This window comes from Capsicum annuum, chromosome 5 (assembly GCF_002878395.1).
Source record: "Capsicum annuum cultivar UCD-10X-F1 chromosome 5, UCD10Xv1.1, whole genome shotgun sequence".
NCBI lineage: Eukaryota > Viridiplantae > Streptophyta > Magnoliopsida > Solanales > Solanaceae > Capsicum > Capsicum annuum.
Window position 1 is genome coordinate 1418948 of NC_061115.1, and position 15501 is coordinate 1434448.

General features: G+C 35.6%; 3 protein-coding genes across 4 annotated transcripts; 1 reads left to right on the plus strand and 2 right to left on the minus strand.

Moving 5' to 3' along the window:
- Positions 1-603: 603 nt before the first annotated feature.
- LOC107871509 (disease resistance protein RGA2-like) lies at positions 604-1654 on the minus strand. The gene is made up of 2 exons (XM_047412917.1): positions 1027-1654; positions 604-974 (listed from the first exon to the last, which is right to left on the minus strand). The coding sequence occupies exons 1-2, from the start codon at positions 1652-1654 to the stop codon at positions 604-606; spliced, it is 999 nt and encodes a 332-aa protein (XP_047268873.1).
- Positions 1655-4558: 2904 nt separating this feature from the next.
- On the plus strand, positions 4559-7257 carry LOC107870068 (disease resistance protein RGA2-like). Of its 2 annotated transcripts, none has more exons than XM_016716464.2 (2): positions 4559-4858; positions 4952-7257. In XM_016716464.2, exons 1-2 carry the CDS (start codon positions 4559-4561, stop codon positions 7082-7084), a joined length of 2433 nt encoding a protein of 810 aa, XP_016571950.2. In that variant the 3' UTR covers positions 7085-7257. The 2 variants fall into 2 exon arrangements, with proteins under 2 accessions (XP_016571950.2, XP_016571951.2); XM_016716465.2 differs by having other exon boundaries at positions 4718-4858; positions 4962-7257.
- Positions 7258-7503: 246 nt separating this feature from the next.
- On the minus strand, positions 7504-11669 carry LOC107870066 (putative disease resistance protein RGA1). The gene is made up of 2 exons (XM_016716463.2): positions 8857-11669; positions 7504-7892 (listed from the first exon to the last, which is right to left on the minus strand). Exon 1 carries the CDS (start codon positions 11404-11406, stop codon positions 8857-8859), a length of 2550 nt encoding a protein of 849 aa, XP_016571949.2. The 5' UTR covers positions 11407-11669; the 3' UTR covers positions 7504-7892.
- Between the last annotated feature and the right edge of the window lie 3832 nt (positions 11670-15501).

Sequence of the window (15501 nt, forward strand, 5' to 3'; positions counted from 1 at the left end):
ACAACCCTGTGTTCCATGAGAGAACCAAACACATTGAGATTGACTGTCATTTCATTAGGGACAAAATCAAGGATGGATTGATTAAGGCCCTACATGTTCACTCTACAGATCAACTTGCTGATCTGCTTACCAAGGGCCTAAGTCTTGCTCAACATGCCCACTTACTTAGCAAGCTTGGTGTGCTGAACGTTCTGCACCCTGCAGCTTGAGGGGGAGTGTTTTGGAAGATACACGACTATCTGTTCCAATGATGTGTAATACTGATAGGAGTAGGCATTCAACTAGTTAGGAGCATATTGTTGAGTCAGCTGTATAAGTTGTTAGAGGTTGTTAGACAATGATTAGTGAGTGGCAGTGAGCTGTCAAATAGAGTGTTCTAGAAGAAAGGTAGTTATTAGATATTTTGTTGCCTATATAAGGCACAACAATCTGATTGTAACAAACAAGTTTTGAAGCAGTTATAATTTTGATTCTTCTCCTCTTCTTAGCTCCATCAATGGAGTCTTAGCAAAGTATTTTCACAATCTTCCACATATCATGATTGTTAACTTCATTCCACCCCAATTCCTCAGATTCCATGCACAATGAAGATCCTAAAATCATTTAGACTAAGGGATTTCCATCACAATTCTGCACTAAATCTGAAGCAATCCCAACGAGATTTGGATATAACACTTCGTAACCTTGTTTAAAGGCGTTTTTCAAGAATAAAGTCAGACAATCTTCACTCAATAAACCCTTCAAACAGTATGGAGGAACCGTTCCCATCACAAAAGCTACTGCCTCATTCCGCGTAGTTACAAGAATCAGAATCTTGCTTCCGCAAGCACCCACCACCAACGACTTCTTCAACTCATCCCACTTCATTGGATCCTCGTTCCATACATCATCCAAAACAATCAAATAATTATTTTCATACAAAGCCTCACAAATGAGTTTCTGCAGTACATTCATATCAAGATTCTCACATAAATCTTCTCTAACCGAATTCACAATTTGTTCTAATACTCTCTCTACTTTAAACACACGAACGTAGTTGAAAATGACTAACTATCCTTGGATCATTATACACCAGTTTTGCGAGAGTAGTTTTTCCAATACCTCCAACTCCAACAATGGGAATTACAAAAAGGGATGCTTCATTTCCTGAAGTTAAAAGCATTTCAACAATGATATCTCTATCAGTGTCCCTTCCTAAGACATCAGGGCAACGAACAGACGTCTGCGTATGTGCAAGCGCTCTTTCCCTAGGAGCACTAGCACTCGGACATAGCACAACCCCTCTGCATTCCTCTATCTTATCCAATTTCTTGACAAGCTTTCGAATTTTGAGACACAATCCAACTCTACAAGCAAAACGATTTAATCTACTTGGAAAAAGCAACTGTTTTCGCAGAGTGAAAATTTCGTACTTTTCAATCACATGTTCATCACGATAAAGAGCAAGCTTTAGCATCTTAGTTACCTGATGAGGGTAATAATTAACATATTCTGAATGTCCAATAAAGAACACTAGTTTTCTGAGGTGGGAATGCATATTCAAAGCTCTTGCAATGTTAACAACAGACTGCAACTTCGCAAGAAGCATATCGAGTAGAACCATCTTATCCTTGACGATGGAAGGGAAAGTTACAGATTCTTGAACAGGATCCATACAAGAAAGAAAGTACAAACTTCACAATTTACAGACAAATGAAGAGATTTTGATTCTTGTTGACTTCTAGGAAATGAAATTAATGGGAAATTTGTTGATCATAAGTTTCTTGGAGGAAAGATGACAACTTTACAAACTAGTAGGTAGTTTCTTTACATCATCATGTTGAAAAAAAAAGTGAACTTTACTATTGTTGACCTCTTTGAACCAACTAGACTCTTACACCTTTTAGTATTGACCTCTTTGAACCAACTGGAGTCTTACACTTCATTTGTTGTTTCGTAATGTATTTTATTGCAGTATATTCTGTTGAATCGCTTTGTATTGAGTTGTCTTGATGAATACAATGTTCAATAGATTGTATCGTTTTCCATCATTACATAATATAATATGTTGATTGAAGAAAAGGTTATATAATAACGCAGGATTTGTACTTCATACCTAATGTTGTATAAAATAATATGAATTTTTTTTATCATTGATTGTTTTTGCTACACAGTTGTTACAAAGTCATAGGGACAGCATACTGTCAAAAATTTCTTCTGTTGAAAGACATGGCAGCAGCATCTTTTCTCTTCATAGGGAAATTGTGCCATGTGACCGTGAGATCACGCGTTCAAGCTTTGGAAACAACCTCCGGAAGAAATGCAAGGCAAGGCTGCGTACAATACACCCTTGTGGTGGGGCCCTTCCCCAGACTCTACGCATAGCGGGAGCTTTAGTGCACCAGGCTGCCCTTTTTCGCTCTTCAAGAATTTTACTTGATTTGGGGTGTCAAAAATGAGCTTTATGAACTCAAGTAAACCTTGCTCACCATCAGTGATGTACTCTTGGATGCTGACGATCAACAGGCCAAGAACCATGAGTTAACCAATTGGCTTGAACAACTTAAAGATGTTCTTTATGATGCTGATGAATTTCTTGATGATATTCAAACTTATCATGTGCAACAAAGTCAAACGGTGAAACCAAACTCTCCAAAAATATCGCAGTTCCCATGTCCGATCGTTCAAAAATACAATACTTTTGGAGGATCCGACACCCACTGTATGAACTTTTGTAGAGTCTGAGCAATATAGGAAACAACCACTTTGATTTGTTACTTTGATGAATGAAATAAGTCAAAACACTTAGACTGCTTAGTCTAGTATTCCTCTCTTATTGTTGACATGCATAGTTTCCACAATCAAAGATTTCTCAGTGTACTACTTTGAAATAACTGAAATCTATTATAATAGTACACTTCAACAAACTTAAGTGTACAAAAATTGCTCAGCGGCGAAGTTAAATTTTAGCCGGTAATCTGCAGGTGCTACAATAATTGCTCCCGTATGAATAAGGAAGATCCTTCTAAAGTTTAAATTTGTTCACAGTGGCGAAGTTTAAATTCTTGAATAGATGATAATCCAGAGTGTACACCACCTGCATCGTAGATCCCTCGAGGTCTCGACTGATAATTCTATCTAGGATTTTTTTTAATCTTCCGCTGCAAGTTATGAATACTGTGCAATACTACATTACTAACATGTTATTAAATACATTTCTGTAAAAAATTTAAGTACTTTTGATTTCAATGCAACCTGACTCATCAACTTCTATTGTAGGTGAGATGAAAGTTTCAAATTTATGATTGGATGTCCCTACATCACATGTGAGTTCAGAGAATACAGCTCAAGAAGTAACCAATCAATTATTGTGTTATACATCACATGGGAATTTACAGATGACAGTTCCAGGACCTACTTAAAGAGAACATCTTGTTTTTTTTTTCTTTTTGCATACAAGCTGCATTAGAAATTTACTTGTATAAAACATCATGTATTAATTTCATGTTACCAATACATACTCTTGAACCTTCAAGCTAGGATTTGTTAATTGACAAGAGTCGAGACAAAAGACATTTATTGCTAGCTTGGCAACGAAAGGGTCCGGGGGAGGGCCCCATCATAAGGGTGTATTGTACACAGCCTTACCTTGCATTTCTGCCAGAGACTGTTTCCAAGGCTTGAACCCGTGATCTCTTGGTCACACGGCAGCAACTTAGGGGGGTTCAATATATAGAAAAGTAAAAATACGAAGAACCTAAGGGGATTCAATATTTATTATAGAGATAAGAATCCAGTACCCCTCGAACTATGACCAAAGTTGCTAGACACACTCCAACTTCACATGGGTCCTATTACCCCCTGAACTCAATGTTAGCGTAATTTTATTACCCAGCACAATGGCACCTTTATTACATAAAAATGGATCCGACATCAAAGGTGTCACGTCAGCTATAAAGGTGCCACATCAGCACAAAAGGGTGACAAAAATATGCTAAAATTGAGTTCAGGGGTAATCGTAACAAATTTGGTCATAGTTCATAGGGGTACTAGATGCTTTACTCTTAATTATACATACATAAAAGAATTATTTTAACAGTTGTGTAACAGTATAATTATTCACGGAAGGGGAATCGGATGAACTCCCTTGCAATATAGGACTAACATTTTACAGGAAAGTACTAATAACCTGTATAGTAACTATGTTGCTCCGACTTTTCAAAAACGTTGATGGGTGCGTGTCGTATCCTATGTTTTGTAAGCTTCTTCATTCCTTCAAATAACGACACGGGTTGAATGGTTGTTGGATAGAAGACCGTTAGACACTCTGTCTAGTCGAAAATTTTGGCAGATTTGGCAACTTGCAAATGGTTGTTGGAACAACTTCCAAAGTAGCCTGTTGCATGAAATATCCAAGGTTAAAATTGGAAACAAAAAAAATATCCAAATTTGTCAAAGCTGAAAAAGTCCTCTTTGTTGATGCAAAGAAACTTCCAGTTTGTAATGTAAGTTTTTCATCTTTCCACAAAAATCCTTTCATTTCACTGTGAATCGTAAACCAAGAGCCAACCTTTCCTTTATGGATCTTGTTAAAGAATCTGCAACTTTCCCTTCCATCACCTCAGATACAGATGTCGTAGCTGATATGCTTTTACTCAAATTGTATTCTGTTGTTGACATCGCGAAGACTTTCAATATGCATTCTGCGCTAAGAGAAGTAGAGCACTTTGTTAGACAAAGAGAAGGCAATTGCTGTTTCCGTAAGAAGGATGCTGAGATGCTAAAGCTAAGTTTTTATCAAGCTGAAAATGTGATTGAAGAGTATGAAATTTTCACTCAGCGAAAACAGTTGCTTTTTCCAAGTTCAAAGTTATCAAAGGTGTGTCGATTTTTCTCCTGTCTATTACAGTCTATGGCTTATAGAATTCGATTATGTCTTGAAATTCGAAAACTCACTAAGAATTTGGATAAGGTACACATAGTGTTTGCAACCAGAATGTATGGAGGTTTTGCTAGTCCTCGTAGAGAAAGAGCACTTATGCATACACGGGCGTCTGTGCATTGCACTGATGTTGTAGGAAGGGACATCGATAGAGATATAGTTGTTGGAAGTCTTTTAAGTAATTCAGGAAATGAAGCAAACCTTTTTGTATTTCCCATTGTTGGAGATGGAGGTATTGGGAAAACTACTCTTGCGAAATTGGTGTATAACGATCTAAGGATCGTTAATAATTTTCAACTGCGCTTGTGGATTCATGTGTCTCGTGTGTTTAAAGTAGAGAGAGTATTAGAACAAATCGTGAATTCGGTTAGAGAAGATTTGTGTGAGAATCTTGATATGAATGAACTGCAGAAGCTAGTTCGTGAGGCTTTGTACGAAAAGAATTATTTGATTGTTTTGGACGATGTGTGGAATGAGGATCCAATGAAATGGGATGAGTTAAAGAAGTCGTTGATGGTGGGTACTTGCAGAAGCAAGATTCTTGTCACTACGCGGCATGAGGCAGTAGCTTTGGTCATGGGGACGGTTCCTGCATACTGTTTGAAGGGCTTATTGAGTGAAGATTGTCTGACTTTGTTCTTGAGAAACGCCTTTGAACAAGGTCAGGAAGTGTTATATCCAAATCTCGTTGGGATCGCATCAGATTTAGTGCAGAATTGTGAGGGAAATCCCTTACACTTGGTGACTTTAGGATCTTCATTGCGCACGGAAACTGAGGAATGGAAGTGGGGTCATGTTAAAACTCATCGTATCTGGAACTCAAATCGGGATGACACCATTTCACCTGCACTGAGAATGAGCTACGAGCGATTGCCATCTACGCTCAAAGTTTGTCTTGCATACTGCTCGATATTTCCCAAGGGCTGTGTGATTGAAATAGATAAACTGATACAGCTCTGGGTAGCAGAAGGTCTCATTAGCAAGTCTGATGAATCAGATGATCTTGTGCACATTGCAATTCAGTATTTCCAAGAGTTACTGTCGAGATCCTTTTTTCAAGACGTTGAAGAATATCGTTCCATTTATACCTCAATCTGTACTATGCATGACCTCGTACATGATCTTGCACTCTCAGCCGCAGGGGTTGAATTCTGTACTGTAAACTCTCACATACAAAACATTTCTGATGAGGTCAGACGTGTTGCGTTTTCTGACTATGATTTGTCAGGCAGGGAACTGCCAGTATCCCTTGTCAGTAACGGGTCATTAAGGACCATATCCTTCTCCGTTGATGAAGTAGGACCGATGAGTACAATGTTCGTTGAGAACTGCATAGCAAGATTCATGCAACTTAGGGTGCTAGATATCAGTGACTCCTGTTTTGATGAGCTGCCTAGCTCTGTTGGCGAATTGAAGTACTTAAGATATCTTGATGTAAGTGCCAATGGCAGCATTAAAGAATTACCTGATTCGATCAACAAGTTGTTGAGCTTACAGACACTTCGAGCTACTCGTTGTGCACAACTTGAAGTGCTGCCTAAAGATATTGGAAATTTGATCAGCCTACGACACTTGCATATAACCACCAAGCAAGCATGTTTTCCTGATAAAGGAATTGGCTGCTTATCATCTGTTCGTTCTTTGTACATTCATAGCTGCAAGAATCTCGTATCTTTGTCTGAAGGTCTGCAACATCTGACTAGCCTCCACACACTGGCAATCATCGGTTGCCCAAGACTGACCTTTTTCCCAAGTGCTATGAAGCACCTTACTGCTTTAGAGAACCTGTTGATTATCGACTGTGAAGAACTTACATTGTTGGAGTGGCAAGATATTGAAGGGCTTAGGATGCTTCGGTCACTGGTTATCGGAGGCTTACCGGAATTGGAGTCGAAAGATGTTCAATGCCTCGACAACCTACAGATGCTGGTGCTAGCAGGGCTACCTCAGTTAGTTACTTTGCCCCGATGGCTTGAAGGTGCTAGTGCTACTCTACAATACCTAAGAGTGGAAAGGTGCCCAAGTTTCACATCATTGCCAAAATGGTTGGAAAATCTGACCGCACTTGAAAAACTTGAAATTTCCAAGTGCCCTAAAACATTTTCATTGCCCGAGAGGATGAGTTGCCTCACGAACCTGAAGGTACTTAAGATCGACAACTGAATGATCTTGAGTTCAGAACGCCGAGGCAGGATCCTCATATTGCTGATGCTCAAACAATGGAAACTGACTCAATGACCCAACAATCGATATGTATTTTCTAGTTTCTTCATGTATTTTTCTTCTTCTTATCTGTTTGTTTCACAGTCTTGTGTTATTTATACAAATTACTATCATCCCGGCCGTGAAGTAGCACTGTAGCTAATTATGTAACTTCAAATTGCAGTTCCAAATCAAAGAGTAGAATTGAACCATATAGTGACATTACATGCAGCCAAACATTACATGAACCATATAGTGCTTTTTGTATCTTTTTTGGGGGGTGGGGGTTCATCGTCTGGTGTCTGAAGACCGAAGCCCTCTTGGCTCGACTAATACAGCTTCGCTTCGTGCCAAGTAGGCCAACTAAGGTGGTAAATCATGGCAGAAATGCACATATCGATTAATTTGTGACTACCATTTAAGCCATACACGCAGTGCGTAAATAAAATGAAGAAGGATTAAGGAAAGATCTAAGCACGGTGTTGCTGCCAAACCAATAAATTGATGTGATTCAGCGTAAACACCTGTGCGTGAATAAAGTTTTAACACGTACAGTGAGAGTAGGTGTGAGCGAGCACGCTTATCCTGAAGTACTCGTTGATTGTTGTATGTAAAAAGAAAAATAACAAGATGTGGTCTTTTAGATCTGTAAACTCCCATGTCATGTAGTGACACAATAATTGATCAGTTACTTTCTTGAGCTGTGATCTCTGAACTCACATGTGATGTAGGGACATCCATCATAAATTGGACACATTCATCTCCTCACCTACAATGAAAGGTGATTAATCAGTGTGCATTGAATTCTAAAGGATTGCATAGTATTCATAATTCGCAGCGGAAGACAAAAACAATCCTAGATAGAATTATCACTCGAGGTCTCGAGGGACCTAAGATGTGGTGGTTTACGCTGCGGAGATTATCAGCTATCCGTGAAGAATCTTCCTTATTTATGAAGAATGAGGAGTTAAAGGAGCAATTGTTGATAGCACTTTAGATTATTAAAAAAAAAAAAAAGGGCAGCCCGGTGCACTAAAGCTATCGCTATGCGCGGTGTCCGGGGAAGGGCCCACCACAAGGGTGTATCGTACGAAGCCTTATCTTGCATTTCTGCAAGAGGCTGTTTCCAAGGCTTGAACCCATGACCTTCTGGTCACATGGCAGCAACTTTACCAGTTACTCCAAGGCTCCCCTTCAGATTACTGAGTTAAAGGAGCAATTGGTGATAGCACTTTAGATTACTGAGTAAAATTTAACTTCTGTGTAAGCTTGCTTACATTGACAAGGGTACTGCTACATTTTGGGAGAGTTTGAGAAACATAAGTTGTTTTAAGGCACAATACGTAAACATGCCCTTTAACTTGGCATCAGATCACATCTATGACCTTCAACTTTGGGTGTGCACAATTCGGCACTTAAACTTGTATAAAGTTGAACAAGTAGACACATATGTCTGTGTGGCGTCCTAAGTGGCCAATTCTTGTCCTACATGTATTATTCCACATAGGATGTATGTGTCTACTTGTTCAACTTTATACAAGTTTAAGTGCCTACTTGTGCACACCCAAAGTTGAAGGTCATAGATATGATTTGAGGCCAAGTTAAAAGGGCATGTTTATGCTACAAGAACATAGGATATACATGAATAAACTTTATCTTTTATGGGGTGAGGACGGAGAGCGGGGAAGAGAGGGTGGGAGAGGGATGATGAACGTATAAAAGAAAGCACTTACCTAATTGTTTACAGTGATATCGTTGAGATGAATTTGCTGGATGTGAGCGATCTTTGTCCAATCATCACCAGCATCCTTCTCGCATCGTCTAGTTAAACCAGGACATTTCTGGATTTTCAGCATCTGTAATGTAGTAAGACGACTCATGCTATCCGGGAGAGATGACAATTTGGGGCATCCTGTAATCTCAAGGTTCTCAAGGGCCGTGACGTGTTCCAACCAAGCAGGCAATGCAACAAAGCTTGGACAAGTCGAGATGCAAATGAACTTTAGACTATTCGAATCCCCTTTTAACCACTCCGGCAAAGCCACCAAATGTGGAAGTCCTCTGATTACAAGTGACCGTATTCTCTTCAGGCCCCGACAATCTTGCCAGTCTGACAACGTAAGCTCTTCACAGTTGACAATCATAAAGCTCTCTAAGGCTGACAAGTGAACTATGCCTCTTGGCAAAGCGGTCAGCCTCGGACAATCACCGATAACTAGAGTCCTAAGTTTTGCGAGCTTCTGCATTCCTTCAAATAACGATACAAGATTTTCACATCCGAATATGGATAGGGTTTGAAGAAGTGCCAACGACCCCAATCCTTTCTCCGGCAAAATCTGCTCTTTCGTTGTCAAGTACAGATGTCTTAGACTGAACAAATTTCCCATCTCCCGTGGTAATTTCTGAAGTTCTGTGCAGAGAACAAGCCGCAAAGTTTGCAGATTAGGCAACTTGCAAATGTTTGTCGGAAGCATTCGGATGCTGTTGTTGCCGCTAAAATCAATGTACCTTAGATGCTTCATGTTGCCGATGGAATCTGGCAGCGTCTCAAGATTTGAATGGCGTAAATCCAACACGCGCAAGTACTTGAATCTTGAAATGCATCGACCAATCAAAACAGCAGCATATCTTCCAACTCCTTCTGACGGAGCAAAAATGGTCCGAATCCTGTTCTGCTTGCACAAAATTTCCGGAATGCTTTCTTCAGAAGGACTGTAACCGAAAAGTGTTACATGACGAACCTTCTCAGTTATACTATCTGTGTTGTTTTTAATGACACAACAATCGGTTTGTGCAACTAAAACAGCAAGGTCATGAACGAGATCATGCATTTTAAAAGTTATGAATGAGTCGTATGTTTCAACCTCTTCAAAAAGAGATCTCGAACACAACTCCTTCACGTACTGTACACCAACATCTTCCAACTCTTGGCTTTCGTTAGGCGAATATATTAGCCCTTGAGCCGACCACAACTGAATCAGCATGACGCTCGCGACTTCTTGACCCTTAGGAAAAATTGAACAGTAAGCAAAGCATTGCTTCAAATAATATGGCAACTGATTATAACTTAACCGTAGCGCAGGTAAGATATCATCGCCTTCCTGTCTTAGTCGCCATATCTCATCGTCTCTCACTTTTAACCATTCCCGTTCATCAGTTATCGCAAACAGCATGCTTCCGAGAGTCTTTACTGCCAACGGCACCCCTTTGCATTTCTTCACAATATCTTCTCCGATTTTAGTAAGGTTCGGAAAATGCCTCTCTTGTCCGTTCCTAAACGCCCATTTTAGAAACAAAGCGAAGCAATCTTCATGTGGAAGTTCTTTCAAGCTGTATGTAACTACGGATTCCATCATCGCGGCAATATAATCACTACGAGTAGTTACAACAACCTTACTTCCACACGCTCCAACCATCAACAAACTCCTCAATTCCAACCACTTTGAACGATCCCTACTCCAAACATCATCGATTATGAGTAAAAACCTCTTCCCCCTCAAAGCATCTTGAAGTGAACCGTGGACTTGTTCAACATTAGCGCTATCACATGACACATCACTCGCCAAACTAACGATGTTCCTAGCCAACTTAGTTACATCAAAATCCTGTGAGGCACACAACCAAATCCTCAAAGGAAAGTTCTTCACTATCCTCTCATCTCTATACACCAACTTAACAAGTGTGGTCTTCCCAACACCTCCAATCCCAACAATCGATACCACGGAGAGACACTCATCGCCATCGTTCTGCATTAGCACTTCAACAACCTCTTCACTCTCATTTCTCCTTCCAACAACATCAGATGGAAGAATGAATGAATATGTCAAATCCCTTTTCATTTCTACACCAACACTTATCACAGACAAGTGGAATTTACCTTTATCAGCTGCAATACTATCTAACCTCTCCCTAATATCCTTCACCTTATGACTCATTCGATATCGAAAAACAAACAACTTAAAAGGTGAGAATACAGCAAACCAAACCTTTTGTTTCACTCTTTGACTTTGTTGCAGCACATGATAAGTCTGAACTTCATCAAGAAAATCATCAGCATCATAAAGAACATCTTTGAGTTCTTCAAGCCAATTGGTTAACTCATGATTCTTGGCCTGTTGTTCCTCAGCATCCAGGAGTACATCTCTGATGGTGACTAAAGTTTTCTTGAGCTTGTTGAGCTCATTTTTAACACCCCATATTAAGTAGAATTCTTGAAGAGCAAGTGATCCTAATTTCCCTAAGATGGAGTTTGCAATATTGAAGAGAAAAGATGCTGCTGCCATATTGTCTTTCAAGATTTGAAACAAAGTCTAGCTAGGAAGAAGCAACAATATGTTGTTACCATGACCTATGTTGCTCGGACTCTTCAAAAATATCATCGGGTATTGTCGGATCCAACACGAGTGCTACAACATTTTTGGAGAGTCCGAGCAACTTAGACTATGACATTGCACCAAATGAGAAGTTACTAGGAAAATGAGTTGGATAGAGAGGCATGGAAGTTGACTATTAGACTTTTTTAGTTCAAAGAATAGTACATTCATAGGTTGTGTGGTTGTGTTTGGTAAGTGTTCCACAAACAAAAAGAAAAATATTTTCTTACTTATTTTCTGATATTTGATAAGTAAAACGAAAAAAATATTATTCCAAAAATACGTATGCGTAGGAAAATATCACTTATGTAGGTGTTGAGGAGCTAAGTCGTACAATTCTTTACTTGCAAAAAATACACTATTTTTGGAGAATTCAACATGCACCTGAGAGTTCGAGCAACATAGTTGAGGAGAATGAGCGTGTTTCGAATGAGAAAATTTGGCTATTAAGCGTCTTCAAGTTTTCAAGTAGCAAAATAACCTACTTTTATTTTCAAGTTTTCTACTTCTACTTCTATTAAAAATGTCTATGAATGTGTGTCGAATCTTTCAAAATAGTATATTTCTAAAGAATTTGACACTAGCGCGGCAATATTTTTGGATATTCCAAGCAACTCAGTGAGAAGTTACCTAGGAAAATGAGTTGGATAGAGACATGAGAGTTGACTAGTAGACGACTTTTTTAGTTCAAAAAATAGTACTAAAAATTCATAGGCTGGTCTGGTTGTGTTCGGTATGAAAATTAAGTGTTCCACAAAAAAAAAAATTTCTTACTTATTTTTGAGAAAATTTGGCTATTAAGCCTCTTCAAGTTTTCAGTTAGCAAAATAATCTATTTCTATTTTCTCATTTGTTGGATTAATAACCGATCTATATATAGGTCGGATCATAATCAATTTGCCAGATTGATAATCGATCTATTCATATATAGGTCAGATCGATAATCGATTTGTTTATATATTGATCGGATAAATAATAGATCTCTCAAAAAAAAAAACTTGTTATCTACTTAATAATAAAAAAGAAGATTTTAAAAAAGTCAATTTAACAAAAGATCCCCTTATTTTCTCATATTTGACAAGTAAAACAAAATTGTCATTTACTTTTTTTTAATTGTTTGTCATAGTTAAAATAACTTTTTATATTAGAATTAATTTAAAATTTTAATTTCTAATTTAATTTTTACTCAAATTACAAATTCTTGTCCCTTTCCTTTTTAAATTCCTCGCCCAATCTAAAGCCGCCACATAAATTTCAGACGGATATAATAATTATTCTAAATCATATATTATTAATTTCCACATTAGTATTTCATGTTCTATTTTTCATAAATAATACATACGTTCTCGCTAATTTACTTGGACTCTCCAAAAATATTAGCACATCTATATTGAATCCTTTTGAAAGATCCGACACGCACTTGATGACATTTTTAAAGAGTCCGATCAACATAGAGTTCTCGAATAATTATACCGAAAAAATAATTTAAAACTAAATATATAGTGAATTATACGACTATGTTTTATATGGAAACTAGAGGAGCATGGCCCGTGTCAGCAAGGGCCTAACATTAAGATATTTTACTATGTATAGTAACTTAAATTGATATTAGTTCGAAGTATGAATTATAACACATGAATACACAAAATATATTAACTACTTGGTAGTATTTTGCAAGGAGCCAAGTCTTACAAGATAATTATGTATTCCCTTACTAAGTCGCCATAAACATTATTTGTTTTCATTTTCTCCTTCTTTTTTATTTGTCAACTTGTTCTTTGAAGTTAAACTAAATTAATCTTTTAAATTCAAATTTTAAGTGTTTCAAAAATTATATAGAAAAAAAAACTCTAGTTATCATCTTTCATATTAATTTAAATTATTTGAATTTGAGAACACGATAAAGCATACTTATGTAGATATTCTATTGAACTTTACTTTTGTATATGTTCCTTCCATTCAAATGTAGAGTTGTTTGTTAGAGTGTATAAAAATAATGCTGATAGAATGTATTAATAATGTTTGCATTAATAATGCTTGTATTAGTTATATTGATATTATTTATGCTAACATTATTTCTTATACACTTTTTTATGTACAGTGTACTGTATTAAAACTTGCATTTTCAATTTGATATATTTAAACCAAAGTTTAAAAAAAGATGACTTGCATATATACATCCAAGGATTCACCTGGGATCTAGCATGAGCTCAATATATATTTATTTGTCTCAATTTTTGTGATACAAAATGAATTTAGATAATCAATCGTACTTTTAATATGTTTTTAGATATTTTAAGTTGTTAATATTTTAATTTCTAATATTTTTATGTAATTTTTAAATAATATATGTTACTCTCTTTATCCAAATTTTTGTGACATTGATAGTCAATTATATTTTCAAAATAATCTAAATTTTTAGTTATTGTGATTTATAATATTTTTCTTCTATTTCAATTTAAGTAACACTGATACAATTTTGAGAGTCAACCAAATATTTATATCGTTTAAATTTTTTAAGTTGTTAATTATCGTGAATTACAGTATTTTTTAAAGTATTTGTTAAAGATATATAATAGATTAAATTATTTTAGATATTTAAAGTTTTTAATTATTGTAATTTATAATATTTTTTATGTAAGTTTCAAAAAATATATGCTACTCTCCTTGTCCAGAGTTTGTGCACTGATAGTCAATTATATTTCTTAAATAATTTAAATTTTTAATTATTGTGTAAAAAATGTCTACTCTAATTTAAATGACATGATGTTTAGATGAACATAATAATTAATTGGAGGTGATATAGTAAAATCACGATTGAAGCAGCGAAACAGACATGTTTTAAATGAGTCACAACAACTAATTAGAAATGATATAATAAAATTATTGTAAAAGATACTTGTGAAAAAAAGTAAGTGAAATCTCATATAAAAAATTAAGTTACTTTAAAACATCAAGAGTTAACATATAATTTTATATCTATTTTATCTTTTTTTATTAAATACTATTTAATTATTTATTTATTTAATACTTAATAACTTATAATAATTAATTAGAGGCGATATTTAGTAAAATTATGATTAAAATAGCTGAAGCAGACATGTCATAAATGTCTATTCTATTGTTTTATTATCTATTATTAATTTTTTAATATGTAAATAATTTATAATAATTAATTAGGAATGATATAGTAAAATCACAGAGCAAATAGCTTAAGCCGACAAGTCGACGGAGAGCTTCTTTAAATACTTAGATGATTTATAATAATTAATTAGGGGTGATATTTAGTAAAATTACGATTAAAGTAGCTGAAGCAGACATGTCATAATAGTCTATTTTACTTTTTTTATTAAATATTATTAATTTTTTAATATATAAATAATTTATAATAATTAATTAAAAATGATACAATAAAAAGTAAAATTACGATTGAAGCAACTTAAATAGACATGTCATAAATGTCTATTTTTTTAATATATAAATGACTTATAATAATTAATTAGCGACAATATAATAAAATCACGATTGAAGAAGTTGAAGCAGACAACATAAACAGGCATATCAACATTTTCTCTTCTATATATTAAAAAAAATTAAATTAGGTGAAATTGTAATAACAAATAAGAAAGAAAGTAAATTATATGTTTGATATGAAATTAAATAAAGAACCAAATTTATTTAATTGTATCAATTATAATTATTTTTTATGATAAATTATCATCTTATTAATTAATTTACTTAAATATAATATATTTGAAATAATTTTACACATAAAAAAATAAATACTAAGAATGAAAAATAAATGGAACATAGAGGGCTCACATGTGTGAAAATAATATAGAAATATGCAAGGCCATATGTGATGGCATTATAGTAAATTTCTTTGATGATATTATTGGTAATTAAAGAGAAAAGAATGAGCTTTCATTAAAATTTTTGATGAAGTTCAAAACATAATGTATAAAAAATTATCAAATTGAGCTTAGAACTTATATTTAATGACTA

Excerpts from the sequence above, each read along its gene's own strand:
- LOC107871509 (XM_047412917.1), bottom strand. The coding sequence starts at position 1,654 with ATGGATCCTGTTCAAGAATCTGTAACTTTCCCTTCCATCGTCAAGGAT. Across the intron at positions 975-1,026 it reads TCATTTTCAACTACGTTCGT|ATTTATGTGAGAATCTTGAT; the intron begins GTGTTTAAAGTA and ends CGGTTAGAGAAG.
- LOC107870068 (XM_016716464.2), top strand. The coding sequence starts at position 4,559 with ATGGATCTTGTTAAAGAATCTGCAACTTTCCCTTCCATCACCTCAGAT. Across the intron at positions 4,859-4,951 it reads CAAGTTCAAAGTTATCAAAG|GTACACATAGTGTTTGCAAC; the intron begins GTGTGTCGATTT and ends AATTTGGATAAG.
- LOC107870066 (XM_016716463.2), bottom strand. The coding sequence starts at position 11,406 with ATGGCAGCAGCATCTTTTCTCTTCAATATTGCAAACTCCATCTTAGGG.